Consider the following 15,774-nt stretch of genomic DNA (forward strand, 5'->3'; position numbering starts at 1 on the left):
ATGTCTTTGGAGAATATTTACTTGTAAAAGAGGGATTTCTTTATAGCTTTTGATAATTGCATGCTCTTGAATGCTCAGTTTTCTTTTTCTGTTCAGACAAAGTTGCTATCTTGTGCAAACTACCCATTAATTTGGATCTGATTATTTTTTTCCTTTTTGTCCTGCTGTATCTTTAGCAGAGGCAGCTTTCTGCGTCAGATCATGTTGTGCCACCACTTCAGGCTCTAACTTCTTAAAGAGCTGGGCAGGCAGTGTCTTCTACAGAAATGACTGTTTGGCTCCTGCAGTGTTCAGCCAGTTCTGTCTTGTTCTGAGGCCATCTGAAGCAGAAAGAAGTAATGTCTCCTTTCCACTCAAGCAAAGCAGATGATTCCCCTGGTCAGGGTTATGTGCACAAGCAGATCAATCAGCTTTGACTTGGCTTCATCTCATAAGTCAGAGTTCATTGCTGATCCAACTAATTTGTCACTGAATGTTCAGAACTGGAGACTGGGACTGATTGATCCTTCTCTGCTCATAAGGCAGGCAGTATAGACCATAAATATAAAACTTTGTGACTCATTTCCATCCCTTTAATGTAGTTCTGAGGGAGAAGCTTTCAGATAGTGCAGTCTGGTCCCAGTTTAGGAAAATATTACAGATCACAACACCATATAAACTTCTGGCTTGTTTTCAGCCTTGGAAAAATATGTATTTCTCCATGCATATGAAAAAAAAGTGAAAGAAAGTAAGTGGTGAGCCATCAAGGTTGTGGTTGTTAGAGGAAGCAAGGGGAAGTGAATGGTACATTTAGATGTAAACTGAAGCAGAACAGTGTGGAACCAAAAGTCAAGGACAGGATCTCTACAGTGTAGATTAACCAATACTAAATGCTAGGAAACATTTCCAGGTTTGTGGCAGCCTAGTCTATTAAGGATCAAGGACTGTCCTATCAGCTGAGAAGGGTTTTTAGCTTGGTGGCACCTCTCAGATGTGTTTAGGAATAGTCTAAAAACAAGTCTGGCAAAATTGGTTCCACTGATGAAAAAATTAAATGATTGCAAGAATGATTTGAAAGGGAAGGAGAAAAGGCAAAAAACTTTCTCTGGAGTGATCGTGTACATGTGTACATCTGTTCTGTAGCAGGTGGCAAAGGACATCAGCTACCTTCTGTGTCCACACTGTGTAAGTGCAAGTGAAAATAGACGCAACAGGTGCATTATATATTTCAGGGAATTTGAAGTGTGTTTTATATTGTGTCTAACAGGGTGATGCATGATGAAGTGAGTGACACAGAAAACATCCGGAAGAATCTAGCCATAGAAAGAACAATAGTAGAAGGCTGTGATATATTACTAGATACCAGCCAGACTTTCATACGCCAAGGTAAGACATTCTTCTCTAAAGCTATCTATACGATCATGAAAAAATTGCATTAAAACCGCCAGAGTTCACGCTGCTGTCACTGGGCACTGGGCATAGCTACTCGTGATCTGTGGAGGATAAGTCACAAAATGCCCTGACGACAACTAATTTGGGGCTGTAGTTGAACCCTACTTCTGTGCTGTTTTCTTCAGGAACCAGGAAAAACAGCAGCATAGGAATGATAAAGCACTCATAGGACAGCAATGCACATTCTGCCTGGACTGTGATCTTCAGCTCCACAGAGACCAGGGCTGCCTGGCCAGTTAACATGGCAGTCCCAGCCGATACCAACATTTGGGCAAAAGTGCAGGAGAGACTTGAGGCTTTGTCAGTGATAAAGTGATTGCTAGAAAAGAGCTGTCAGTTGTTCCCATTTTTGACTGGGTAAACACTTCTTTGTGTCCAAAAAGCATTAAATATATTTAGGAAAGCTTAGAAATGTAATTCAGGTGCATCCCTTCATGAGATCTTTTCTAGATGGCCTCAACAGAACATTTGGTATTTATAAGAGCGATATACACAGCTGACAATTAATAGGCTTTGTATACATTTTGAAATCCATTCTGTGGTGGTTCTGTAGTCATGTGGCCGAACTATGTAGCTATGTTGTTTGTACAAGAGTCACTATTAAATTACTTGATTCTTCATTAAATACATGCATTTGATATAACTGAGGTGTTGGAAGAGTTACGAATATGGCTTTGGGAAAAATACAAAGCTGTTGTGTTGCATCCACAGCCAGAAACTCACAGGGCTGTGATTATCCTAGATTGACTTGTACCATGCAATTTAATTAAATTTTAGAATTTTTTTTCAAGATGATTACGATACTTGGTATTCGTATATTTGTTGGATTTTTTTCCCCTTAAGACTGGTTGGTATTATTTTGTCTGTGTAGCCAGTGTTTCATCAGTAAATAGTTCTTTTTTTTTTTTTTTTTTTTTTTTAAAAAGATTATGATTGGAGTGTTAGACCCAAGTCAAACTCATAGTTAAAGTAAATGAAATTCAGATTTATTTCTGGGCATGCAAAGGATGGTGGACAAGACTGTATGTTACAGAAGGCTGTATCACAGTTTATCTTTTGGAACATTCACTTTATATGATTTTGTGTAAGTGCAGAAATCTGAATAGAGCTAATGAAATAATACAGAGCCTGTTTTCCTTTCACATCTGACGGTAGGGTCACTTTGATAGTGATGTCCATCTCCTCTTAATTTCAATTGGGCTCCTATTCTTTAGGTTGATGAGTGTAGATGGGTACAGGAAACCTCTTTTCAGCTTAAAAAAAAAGGAGAGGTGCCTTTACCTTTGTTTTTCTATGAAGGTTAGTTACAACTTTGCTGTATGTTATGTACTTTACTTTTCTAAGAGATTGATTCTGTTGAGCTATACAAGTTGAGTCCATAGGAACTATCTCTGGCAGGGCTTTGCAATGTGGATTGTGGATTCCCCTTCAGATTTCTTGGGGTTTGCTTTTCTATGTCTCTTACTCAGATCAGGCATGCTATGAGTCATGGCAGACAATTAAGGAACATTTTCTTTAAGATTCTAAATGAAACATATGGAGTCTCAATCTGCAATCCAACATTGCCTGACACACAGACAACTGGACATCTTGAGGCCCTTTAGGTGCCTCCAAACACTCTGATGTTCCTGCCATCAGCTGTCGTGAATTTACCTCTAATGATAAATACATCACAATTGCAAAATTGTGAAATAGTTGAAATTGGAAGGGACTCCTGGAAATTATCTAGTCAAATCTCACCTGCTCAAAGCAGCATCAACTGGAGCGGGTTGCTCTGCTCTGTACCATGTCCAGTCAGGTTTTAGTTGTTTCCAAGGGTGGAGATTCCACAGCCTCTCTGAATGAACAACCTGTTCCAGTGTTTGGCCTTTCTTACAGTAAAATTAAAAGACGTCCAGAATGGGGATAGCCAAACTGAATTTGTAAACCAGGCTGTCAACGTAGGCTAAGAAGTTGTTATTAATTTTTAAAATACAATGTTTTCTATTTCTTGGATTGAACAAAAGCTAATAGAGTGACTGTTCTGGCAGTGCTGGATTACTGGAAGTCTGTAGCTGGGTAAAAATTCCTGAGTTTACACTGATCATCCAAACTATACTATTAACAAATGTTCTAAAATTAGCCTCACTTGCTCATTACAACTGTACATTGGCCAGTTGCGACCATTTTTTTCCTTAAGAGGAAATCTCCAGTAGATTGCATGGTGGGCAAATGCCCAGTTTCATTAATCACAAAAGCTTGATGTGAATGCACGAGGCCCTTGCTTGATGTCAGCCATGCAGCACATATAGCAGATGTGTTTCTCTCTGTAAATATTATCAAAGAGAGAGAATGCATTTCTTTTTTCTGCATTGAAAAAAATCTAGTTTATTTTGATATACCTTGTTAAATGATAACATTTCAGCTCCATAGAAGAACACCATTTAACCTTCAGCCCATTTTAGCAGTACAGTATATGGTATTCCTGAAAGCATTCTAATGAACATTAAAAAATTAAGTAAAAGCTACCTGTAAAGCTGTATCTGCAAGTGTATCATATTTATAGATGCTCTTATTCTAAGAAGCAAAACAGAAATGAAATGTACAGGTTCAATATTGTTACCCTAAATGTGTAGAGGAAATTTCAGGAGAAAAATGACACTGAGGATTTTGTGATGGGAAGTTGCTTGGGAATTGTGTTGTACACACTCCTTGGCCTTGCGCTGGGACGTAGGAGGCAGCGGGTGTTATGTGGAAAAGTCACCATTTTGACATATGGGAATTATCTCCTTCCTGTCTTTCACAGTTGAAGGAGATAGGTTGTTTTGTCCAGGTCGGAATTTAAGTGAACCTAAAAAATGTTCCAGACCTTTGCAGATTTCTAGAGCGTAACTTTACTCCACTGTTTTGTTGCAAATTCACAAATTACGCTGTACACATTTAGCTTAAATGTGAATTGGCTGTCAAAGAACACTGTTCTGTGGCAGATTTACTGGTGTGTATTTTGCTATGCCAGACAGTGTATGTTTCAAATATATTAATAACTTCAGGGTAATTAAATATATAGAGAGAGCTAAGTGTAGAAGAATGTAGAGAAACAGTATCTTTCCCAGTTGCTTTAGTTTCTCTGTTAGTTTATGATAGTGTGCATGAACTGTGAACAACATAATTCTTTTGATCATGTAAAGAATTACTAATCTATTATTTCATGGATAATTCGTTCAGCCTTGCATTGTGTCAAGACACTGCTCTAGTTTGAGTTTTGATAGAGCAATGCTAGTCCAGTATCTTGTAGCCTCTGAACGTGGCAGGCCAATATCCATCCCCTTGTGCTTGTTCTGCTGCTCTTACTTCCTTTGCATCATCACTGGTGCTTTTTTGACCTTGCAGTGAAGCACATCAGGGAGCTAAGTCAGCTACTTCTTTGTAGCATTAGTTTCCCGCTGGTTTAGCTCTATTAGCTAGCTAATGTCGAGTAAGATGAGAGCCAGTGTAAGGGTTATAGTAAGGATAGATGTGTGGGAATGTGATTAGGAGGTCTCTTGGCTGCCCTGTCGGGTAACAGCAAGTTGTATCATAAAATCTTTCACTTCGATATATAGAGGAATTGCACTTCACCACCAAATTTAACTGCAGATCCAAATTTGGAAGCGATACACATGGTGATATCAATCTGGAAAAGTTGGTCAGAGACTGGTTTTGAGATATGAAAAGGCAGAGAAGCAAAGCTGTCCCCAGTCTGGAGTTCTGCAGAGCATAAAATTCAGACTTATGTAACCAGGTTCAATTTAGTTCAGAAGTGTTTTACTGGTAACACATTTTAGATGAGCTGTGGAGCACTGAAAATTATGCAGTATAAGATAAGAAAAAATGTGCTTCATTTCCATCTCTCTCGCACACAGGCGCGCGCGCACACACACACACACACACACACACTCTTCCTTCAAAACCTGTTCTTTTCATCCTCTGTCTCTGGCTTGTAAGTAATGTATCTTTTGCAAGTCTAGCAGCTGTCAAAGTGCAGTTTGCTGTTTAGCTTAATTTTCTGATCAGTGTGCTGTTAGTGTGTTTAACTTGCTAAGAATTTTCCCAAGATCCTGCCATGTATATAAGTATTAGTCTAGACTGCACTTGCTTGAGTCTATTTATTATAAAAAACAAAGTGAACTTTGTGCAGAAAAGTGCAAAAAAGATGATTGACTTTCGCTTAAAATAGCTGCTGATGTATATTGATATGCACTAGGATGAAAAGTTGCATTAATAATATCATAATATTCAATGCGTTAACATGTTAAACACTGCCTACTAAAAATTACTGTAGTACAGTAAATTTTGCCGTGTTATTATCAGGTTCCCTTATTCAAGTCCCTTCAGTCGAGAGGGGAAAACTTAGTAAAGTTCGTCTGGGATCATTATCTTTGAAGAAAGAAGGGGAAAGGCAGTGCTTCTTATTTACAAAACATTTTTTAATTTGTACAAGAAGTTCAGGAGGAAAACTGCATCTTCTCAAGGTATGGACTTTACATTATGACTCAATTTACAAAGTGAAAACACAGATTCAGTGAAATTTTAATATTTTACTATTTTACAGCTTTAACATGAGATGTTCATGTGTTGTTATAAACATGTGAGGTGATGCACAGTAGTTAACTGATTTGTCTTCTCATTGCAAATAACAGAATTCAGTCATAGTTCTTCCTAACTACATTTTTTTTCTAGAACCATGTAATTCTAATAAGCTGGGGGTCAGGAAGAAGACATTGGCATATCTGTTTGTATAGCTAACACTGAATGGAGGTCAGTTTTCAGTGCATAGAACAGCCAGCATAACCCTGTAGAATTACCAAGGAATATTTTCCAGAGATCTAATAAAATTAATTTAAAAACTCAGTTCTGTTTTCCTGAACAGCACATACTTTTAAATTGAAAGCTCTTCTAAGAACACTCTAGTTATATTTTCTGAGAATCAGTCTTCCATAGCATTCACTTCTGAATAAAGAGATGTTGGGAGTTTACAGAGTAGATAATGTTTAACCATTAATTCGATAAAAATATTTCTGAGAGATTATTAAGTCTGTTTGTATGCTTTCTCACTTTGCATCCCTTAAGTATTTCAAGTATTTTGCTAAGTAAATAGCGTATAAACAAACCTTTAAAAAAGTCTTAGATGTATTTGATTTAAATTTAGAAGATGAAATTCTAGTTGCCTTTATTGAAACTTTGTGAACAAGTCTGTATGTGAGAGAAATTATAGCATGGTAAAAATTAAAGGAATTTTTTACATATAATTATATTATTGGTTTGTTGAATTAAGAAAAACATTACATATAATATGTCTGGGTTTAGTTCTTGAGGAAAAATGTGCATCATGAAATTGATCTTTTCCCAAGAGCTCTTGAGTAAAGTAAAATCTCAAGAGTAAGGTATATCAAAGTTTAAAAATAATGATAATGACAAATGGGAACAAATTTCAAAATTTGTGGAAAATGTGCTTTGTTTTCACAGACAGGAGGTGTTCTCTCCTTAATAGAGTGCACACTGATCGAGGAAACAGAAACAAGTGATGAAGATTGTAAGTTAAATTCCGTTGTTTGTGGTAATTGCAACTTCTAGTTTCTCAAAATTGGTATCCTTTGATTATTTTTCGTAAGAGCAAATTGAATTGCTCTGCCCTGTCATGAAACTAGAGGAGTACAGCATTAAACTGATACAGTAGAATAGATGTTTTCGTACTGGGCATGCTGGACTTGGATAAGGGTTTGTTCTGTTACGTTTGTTCTTGCTGCTGACATACCACATCGGATTTTCAGCCAGTAGACTTGCTGAGAATGTGACAAATTATTTGCTGACTTTTGTATACAACTTCACCCGGAGGATCCCAGAAAGAAATAAATATGCCTTAAAAGAAGAAGCAGATAATTGTGTTTCTTAAATACAGGGGGTTGAGTGAGTTGGCAGAAGTAGTGGAAAGTTTTTGTCTTGGACTCCTTACAAATCTTGACTGCAAGCTTGTTCAAATGAAACAACAAAACGCAGTCCCAAGCTGATATTATTGTTTCTCATATTGGTTTCTATCCTGCAGTTTTAGGCAGGTTTCGCACTTGAACTGTGAAAGTAGTTTCATTAATTTCAGTGATACTTCTAGTATGCCGAGAGTATATCAGCATAGAAGTGTTAGAAGGACCTTAGCCTTGTCTGTATCTTTAAAAGTAATGTGTAGCAGCTCCCACTATCACATGTTTGCAACTTTTCTGTATTCGTGTATGTGAAAAACCAAATGGATCCAATTGGATTGCCAGTTGGATTTGCTCTTTGTCAGAGAGATGTTTTAAAGTAACTTCCATTTTAAATGAAGCCATTATTTTCTTTGTTTTATGGTCAGAAGTTTCACATTTTTACTTCCTTTTTTTCTCCCCTCTGGCTGTAAAGCAAAAGGTTCTGGACAAGTGTTTGGACACCTTGATTTCAAGCTTGTAGTTGAACCTACAGATGCTCCTCCTTTCACTGTTGTCCTTTTAGCCCCATCACGGCAGGAGAAAGCTGCATGGACAAGTGATATAAGTCAGGTAGCTTAATGCATTCTTTATCTTGTTTATGTTGAGATCTCAGTTTACTCTGTATTTCTGAAAACTAATGCAAGAGAAGAATTTGATTTCTTGAGGGCTGATTCACTGTCATATATATGAAAAACCATCAGTGTTACCTGGTTTCCTAAAACTTCTGTCTTTGCGTTTAAGTCATCAGTGAAATGTGTTTCTCAATGAGAGAGATGAGATATAAAATACAGAAATGTCAGTTCATGAGCATAATACTAATGGTAGTCATTTTTATGTCTAAGCAGAGTTAATCTAGATATGTATTTTGATTTAAGAAGGATGGTACTTGTTTGTCCATAACCTTAGTACAGATCAAAAAACACCTGAGTTCTGAGAGTGAAAATATTACCATATCACATCAATAATCATATTCCATGCGGTGAGAAAATGAAATAATCTCTGTTTTTCACCAAAAAGAATACTAAGAAACCATCACAAATAATTGCTAAAGCATTCCAGCAGCATGCAGGAACTGTCTTTATGGTGGATGAAGAAATACGGTTTTAAAATACTTGAATGTCATGGACAAAAATATTTTTTTACTGCTTTTGGCTAAAAACACAGCAGACAAACTTTTGTTGGAATTTATTTGGGGAAAGAAGTTGAAGGCACTATGAAAAATCCAAACTTTGAACTAACTGGATCTGAATTAAGACTATTGCTGTTTTGTTTATGCATGCAACCAACAATATATAGGTCTCCTATAGTTCTGAATTTGAATCCAGTGCTCTATTAATTTCAAGAGAAATAGTTAACTAGACAAATACCAGGTGGAATTTGATGGATTTCTAAGGGTGCTACCATTGCTGTCACCATCTCCAGATGAATTATCATCATAATGAATAGAAATTGCTTAAAAATAAGTATTCTGAGTTACTTTCTTCTGGACTAACTTTTTTAAACGAATGAAAATATGAAGATAAGATCTCAAAATATGGTATGACCTGAAGGTTGGTGCATATGGATCTTACAGACAGACCTGGTTGCAGATTTTAGAAAATGTTTTTTCAGTGAATTATGTTGTTCCATTGGCATTTAAAATATTGGAATTATTTGCTGGGGAGGAAAGACTGTTTAAGAACTGTCCTGAAACACGGGATGTTCAGGAATAAGTCCATTCTTAGCCTAAATAGTGATAAATTTAAATGAGAGAGTTGTCTGCCGTCTGTGTAGACTAGAGATCAGAGTTTGGGTCTGCCTCCAAAGGTCAGGTCTTCTCCTCCAAACCACCCCAGCACCAAACAGTGCTACTGTGATGTCAGGGGAAGAGCTGAAAAGCTCCGCAGCTGACTTGAGAGCTGATTGCCTACAAAGCTTGGAAGACTCTTAGCAAAGCAGTGGTAAGCACAGCTAGCTGCATGTAGATGAGAGAGCAGAGAGTTGGCCAGGTTACCAGGAAAATGATTAGACGGGTTTCTCCCTTGATCCCTCTTTGAGGGAGGGGAGATCTCACAGCTTTTAAAGACAGGAGTATTCTGAAGAGATACGGAGCGAACGATTAACAGAAGCTTGTAAGTGAAATTCTGGGAAAACTGAGGTCTATTAACATTATGAGGCAGAAAAAGCTTCTCCAGCCTTACAAGGGAAATGAAGCAAGAGGTGCTGAGGGGATAATCAGCAACTTAAAGGAAAAAAAGAAGTAAGAAGGGGCACAAGATGCAGTGCAGACTGCGCAGACATTTGGGGCATGAATTGGTACCATTGTTTACAAATAGCAATCAAGTTAGTTGACTTAGTAGTTATACTCCATCTGGAGAGCAAGAAAGAAGAAAATAACACAAGAAGCATGCCACCTGTCTTGTGCTGGAGAAAGGAAATTTGGGTGAAAATTTGGATAATGCATAAGAACTTCTAAACAATTGAGAACAGTGGTCTCTTGAAAACTAAACAGTGTTTCTGACTGAGCTCATTGCCAATGAAATGTTGCCATAAAAAATGAATTAATCACGTGCCCAGAAGCATTTTTTTTCTTTTTAACCCTGGCTACAACCCTCAAGGAGAACATAGGAAAATGCTAACAAAAAGGGCATGTAAAAAGTATTTTTTTAGTATGTGGTCTCCCATATTTGCAGGTAAAAAAAGTATACATGTAGTTGCTGTTCAGTCACAGCATTAGTCTTGGTGTCCAAAAGTCCGTATCTTATTATATATGCATAAGATGTATAAGTCATATTTGTCTATATGTTCTTGGTGAGACTTCTTGAATTTATATTTGTTTCATGCAAACCATAGACTTAAAAAAATTGTATGGGTTGATGCAGAACCTCCCCTCTTCTAGTTTGAACTTGTCATTTGGCCCTAGATCCCCATTACACTTATTCCATAGCTGGAATTATAGTATTTATCAGGAAAAGGATAAATGTGAGGCCTGTGCAGACTTGGGGGTAACAGTGCTGAATTAGCTCAGGCAGATTTATAGTTGGTGCTAAGGGCATCTTTGCAACATCTAAAATTCACATGGGGGGAAACTATGTATTTTTATTAGATATGTTTTTTCTCAGTGCTTTTAGGTAATGATGTAAAATCGTAATGTGAATTGTTACAACTGCACTTTTCAAATACTCTTACATACCTGAATTTAAAAATGCATATAGCTACATAGATATATTTTAAACCTGAAGAGGCCTCTGATTATCTTGTTTGATGAGTCTAACGTCAATCATTATTTTACTATGAGATGTTCCAAAGCCAGCAGACTAGTTTCATTCCTGAAGTCAAGCTAAATGTATATGACCATTTTGGAAACTCCTATTTATTGACGTAAAGAAATAGTGGGTTTATATGTGCATATGTATGATACTTGATGAATAAAATTAGAAAGTATTATAAAGACAAGAGTCCTGTAGTGTTAGGTAGCAGGTACTTGTTGCAGACCACATAAGTCTGATCCACTGGCAGACTGCTGACTTCTGAGAGTGAGGCTTGGTTATCTTAAGGTTATCTTAAACATATAAAAGTACAAACCGGAAGATAATGTTGTACAAATGGCTTCGAGCTACCCCTGTGTGCTGCTAGCACTGAACTACTTTGAGGCTTGAAGGACAGCCTATGCACCCCTCGTTTGTAGACTTCTTCTGGCCACAGGACAGCCTGTAATTTCTAAAGCAGTATGTGGTGCAGCCACGCCCCAGAAGTGTCTTTCCAGCTTCTAATACCTGACCCAAAACATTTATACAGGAGTTTGCAAGGAACTCCTTGGACAGCATCTTCACAGCTGTGTTTCACAATAACACCACCACTTGAATTTGTTTTTACAAGTGTGTTTCTAGAAACTGTTTATATTTCTCTTTGGTCATTTCACATGGGGTAAAGGTTAGTTAAGGTATTAGTGTATCTGTTTCTGTACAAACTATTCTAATTTTTTGCTGTATTGATTTTTCAGGCTTAACACTCATTCAGGAAATCCTAGAGATACTTAATTTTGTTCAGTTTCAAAGAAACTTCAAAGGAAATTTAGCTTCCTACTCAAAATACTTAATCGTGTGGAAAAAAGGATGCTGAGCTGAATGCTTTGAGTGTGCTGGTAAAGATGCATGGACTTGCAGATGTGCAAATCAAAGGCAGAAGACTAGAGAAGCATGTCCACTACAGTTCTTGCATCACTGCTTTCCACTTAGGAAAATACCTTGTACCAGTCAGTCCATACTTGGTAAAAGCTATACTTTAAGCTTACAGTGATATGAAAAGTGTGGAAGGAAGTCCCCTCACCCTGTGTTTTGATTTAACAGTTTCCAATGTTTGTTTTCACAGTGCATTGATAATATAAGATGCAATGGTTTAATGACCATAGTGTTTGAAGAAAACTCCAAAGTCACGGTGCCACATATGATCAAGTAAGTGCAGCATATTTTTTTTACTAGTGAATGAAATAGCTTGTTGGTTTGTTTGGGGTGGTGGTGATTTTTTTGTTGTTGTTGTTTTTGTTTTTTTAATAAATACTTTTAAAAAAATGTGTATCTGGAAAATACAGCCTTCTATTTTTTTTTTCTGCATTTTTGTTGAATGGAATTAATTCTACATCTCAAAATGTATCTTTTCACAGGGATGACTCAAAATGGTAAATTCTCAGTTCATAGTATTGGACTGTATAGGTTCACAGATCAGATTTTTCTATTATTTGCGACATTTACTTCAGTTATGCTTCAGATGAATAATGTTACTCTCTCTTAGCTTTTCTCTGTCATACCACTCATAATTTTATCGAACATATTTTTAAAAGTCTTCAAAATTTAGGGGACTGCAGGCAAGTACCATTTTCTAAGGTATTTTGTTGTAATACATTTTTTCTTCTCTTTATTTCTCTTATTTCTAAGAAAAAATTATTTTCTCCCATAATTTTAACTGTTCACATCAAGGTACATCATTATTCATAAACTTGCTTCCTTCACCCTTGAATTCTTTCAGTCATTAATAAGTGATTTTTATTTGTAGATAGCAATTTTCAGTACAAGATTTCAAACTTCTAATACAATTTTACCTCTTGGATCCTCTACAGATCTCTGTTTACATGAATTTTGCCTACTATTACCCAATATAAAAAGAGAAAAAACCACAGGGATAGAAACACAAGTATTTCCTTTCTTACTGTTATCTGTAACTAGGCCATTTCTGTCTCTTGGATGTACTCCATATATGAAGGTTTCCTAAGTGCCTCTTTTTTAGTTGTTGCCTCTGGTTTCCTCGTGTATGTTTAGAAATTAAAAAGAGATAGCATCTGTGAATACACTGTTAGGGCACATACCTTTGATCCCTGGAAAGAAGACATTTTATTGTCTTCAGTTTTATTCCAGGAACCCTCCAGTGTGTAAACACTTCTGTTACCTGCTGAATGTTAAAACTATGTCCATCTGTTTTCAAAGTGTAGTGTACAGCAAGGTCTTAACGCCAGTGTCAAGAGAAAGAAACCAATTGTAAAAACCATACAGGATCTTAACAATAGACACAAATTTGGTGTTCTCTTTATAAGATTTTACTCTTCTGATCTTTAGCACACATTGACGTTTAGAGTCAGATGTCTTTGGATGAAAAAAAAATATTTTGCCACTTTTCTGAGGACTCCACTTAAGAATTTTTTATTGTTTCTTTTATGTAATGCAGTTTAGAAGTGTGTGGAATATCTTGATGCTATATTGCTAAATCAAATAATTTATAACAAAAAGATCAGGCAGTATTGAAAGATACTCTACCTAGAATCCATCCCATTTTATTACAAACTAAGCCTTCAGCTAGATAAAATAATGGAAAACCAAATTTGGAAAAAAACCAACATGAGCAGGTTATGTAAATGTCTGATTTTTGTTTTGATGTTCAAACAGAGCTTAGTCCTTTTTTTTTTTTTTTTTTTTTTTTTTTTTTTTTTTTTTTTTTCACTGAAACAAAGCCTCTCCATGGTTTTTGCTTTGAAATTTGAGATGTTTCATGTTGTTTCCTTTTTATTTTTTTTTTTTTTAAGTAATTTTTGGAGCCTGAGGGCAAGTGTTACCTTGCAGCCTTAAGCTTAGCTAAGGGGTTAGTTTTGCTAGGGTCCATTAGTGTATTTTAGATAAAGCTAGATCCCAGCAGAAAAAAAGTTGCATTCAGTCCACTATTATTCTGTACTGAACTTAGAGTAATATTGGAATACAGGACACAAATGTCTGAAAGAGGCAAGAGGGGACAATAATGCCTCCTGTTCCATTTCAGAAATTTAAGCATCATTAATGGTTTCTTAGTCTTTGAAACGTAAATTTATTATCTGCCAAAACCAGAATTTAAATTCCTTAAGTTGTGACATAAAATACAACTGAATGGACACCGGTATCACCACAGATTAAGAGTTTTCTTGTGCTGATGAAATACAAGAACGCACACCTATTTGCTGCTTCTGCGTTGACAGGAGCAGCTAAAGTGATGCCACTGCTGTACCATAATCACTCTTCCTCTTTGCTAAAGTGTTCTGAATTTAATTTTTGTGTAGATCTGATGCTCGTCTTCACAGAGATGACATTGATATCTGCTTCAGCAAAACACTGAATTCCTGCAAAGTACCCCAAATCCGTTATGCAAGTGTTGAGCGCCTTTTGGAGCGGCTAACAGACTTGAGATTTCTAAGTATTGATTTCCTGAATACTTTCTTACATACTTACCGCATATTTACTACCGCATCTGTTGTACTGGAAAAACTTTCAGATATATACAGGCGTCCCTTCACTTCCATTCCTGTCAGGTGAGCTCTGGGGTCTTTCCCTTCTATCATAGATTTCTTACATAATACCATGGGATCATTTGTTGTTAATTTTTTTAAATTATGTTTTTCTGTTATATAAATAAATCCAAGAAGAAAGTTCTTCGTTTGTAAATAGGATGTAAGTTTTTAGGTAAGTCTGTCTCAACTTCCTGCCCAGGCTTTGAGGACTAAGTGTCGTACAGATTTTACAGTATCACGCAGATTTGCACAAAATTTGTTTGTAAATATGTTCAGTGTTTGTTATCATCTATTGCTTTATTTTGTTTCTTACTCTCAGGTCTCTGGAGTTATTCTTTGCGACCAGTCAAAACAACAGAGGAGAGTACCTGGCTGATGGGAAGTCACCACATCTCTGTCGCAAGTTTTCTTCTCCTCCTCCATTGTCACTCTCCAGAACTTCCTCACCTGTCAGAACCCGAAAACTGTCATTGACCTCGCCACTGAATTCAAGGATTGGTGCCCTTGACCTCTCTGCTTCATCTGTGGCGAGCAGTCCTACCTCGACTTACAGCCCGGCCACCTCCCCACCGCCAACGGCTGGCAAAGTACCACTGGACCTTAGCAAAGGGCCCTCCTCTCCCGAGCAAAGCCCTGGCTCTGCAGAGGACAGCTTGGAGAACCCTCGCGTTGACCTCTGTAACAAGCTGAGGAGAAGCATTCGAAGAGGTATTACATACCCACAAAATAATGAATGTTGCTTTTCATAAATAGTATAGTCTCTAAGGTAGGCTTGATATGGATTACTGCTGAGAAGTTGTTTCTCATGATTTTTTTTTTCTTCTGACCACCATAAGCTGTGTTGTGAAACCAATAGTATGCTCTCTATTTCTCCTCGACTAAAAGCTTCAATGTGTTGTCTGTTTCCACCCCTTTGTTACTTCTTTATAAAAATAGTGGTACGGCAGAATGGCTTTGTCTGTTTTCACTTCAGGAAAGGGTTACAGAGAAAGGCAGAAGGAAATACTTGAAGCCAGCTGTGTTTCCTGAGGTGAAAGTTTTTGGAGTTGTACAATTACTACAGGAAGTAAAATACTAAGTTAAGAAGAAATAGAGATGTGAAGGCCTAACAGCTTTAACATGTTTACATAACAGGGCTAGTTTTTCAGAAAGATTTAATCACTAATCCAAACAAATAATTTATGTGATGCACTTGGTACTTTGGTGAGATTCATACCATCTGGTTGTTATCCATCCAGAAGGTAGATGTCTAAAATAGATTAATTGCTCCTGTGAAAATGCCTTGTTTTCCTCTATGGATTGTGTAAGGCACCTTGGAATAGGTACTACTTCCAGAGGGCTAAAGTTAGTCGATACAAACTTCAATGCAGGCATCTAGAATAGGAGCACTGTATTTATAGATGGCAAAGCAAGAAGGCAGCTCTAATCTCATAGGATGTGTGTGTGCTTATTTCTTATTGCTCTTTGGGGATGAAGAGATGGTCTTCTGAATTAGAAGTATATAGTATTTTTTTAGTATTGTTATGTTAAACAGAAGATGAAGAAATTTTTTTTTTTAATGGTATTTTATTCCTAAAATTCATG

At 36.8% G+C, this 15,774-nt stretch overlaps 1 protein-coding gene across 1 annotated transcript in view; it reads left to right on the plus strand.

Moving 5' to 3' along the window:
• Positions 1-15,774, plus strand: part of RASGRF2 (Ras protein specific guanine nucleotide releasing factor 2) — a 91,104-nt gene that overhangs the window by 16,263 nt on the left and 59,067 nt on the right. Inside the window, exons 9-15 of the mRNA XM_026866501.1 lie at positions 1,247-1,365; positions 5,761-5,921; positions 6,916-6,982; positions 7,840-7,976; positions 11,757-11,839; positions 13,963-14,211; positions 14,510-14,898. Coding sequence (XP_026722302.1) covers positions 1,247-1,365; positions 5,761-5,921; positions 6,916-6,982; positions 7,840-7,976; positions 11,757-11,839; positions 13,963-14,211; positions 14,510-14,898 — 1,205 coding nt within the window. The remainder of the gene's footprint in view (positions 1-1,246; positions 1,366-5,760; positions 5,922-6,915; positions 6,983-7,839; positions 7,977-11,756; positions 11,840-13,962; positions 14,212-14,509; positions 14,899-15,774) is intronic.

This window comes from Athene cunicularia, assembly GCF_003259725.1.
Source record: "Athene cunicularia isolate RWA chromosome Z unlocalized genomic scaffold, athCun1 chrZ_part3, whole genome shotgun sequence".
Classification (NCBI taxonomy): domain Eukaryota; kingdom Metazoa; phylum Chordata; class Aves; order Strigiformes; family Strigidae; genus Athene; species Athene cunicularia.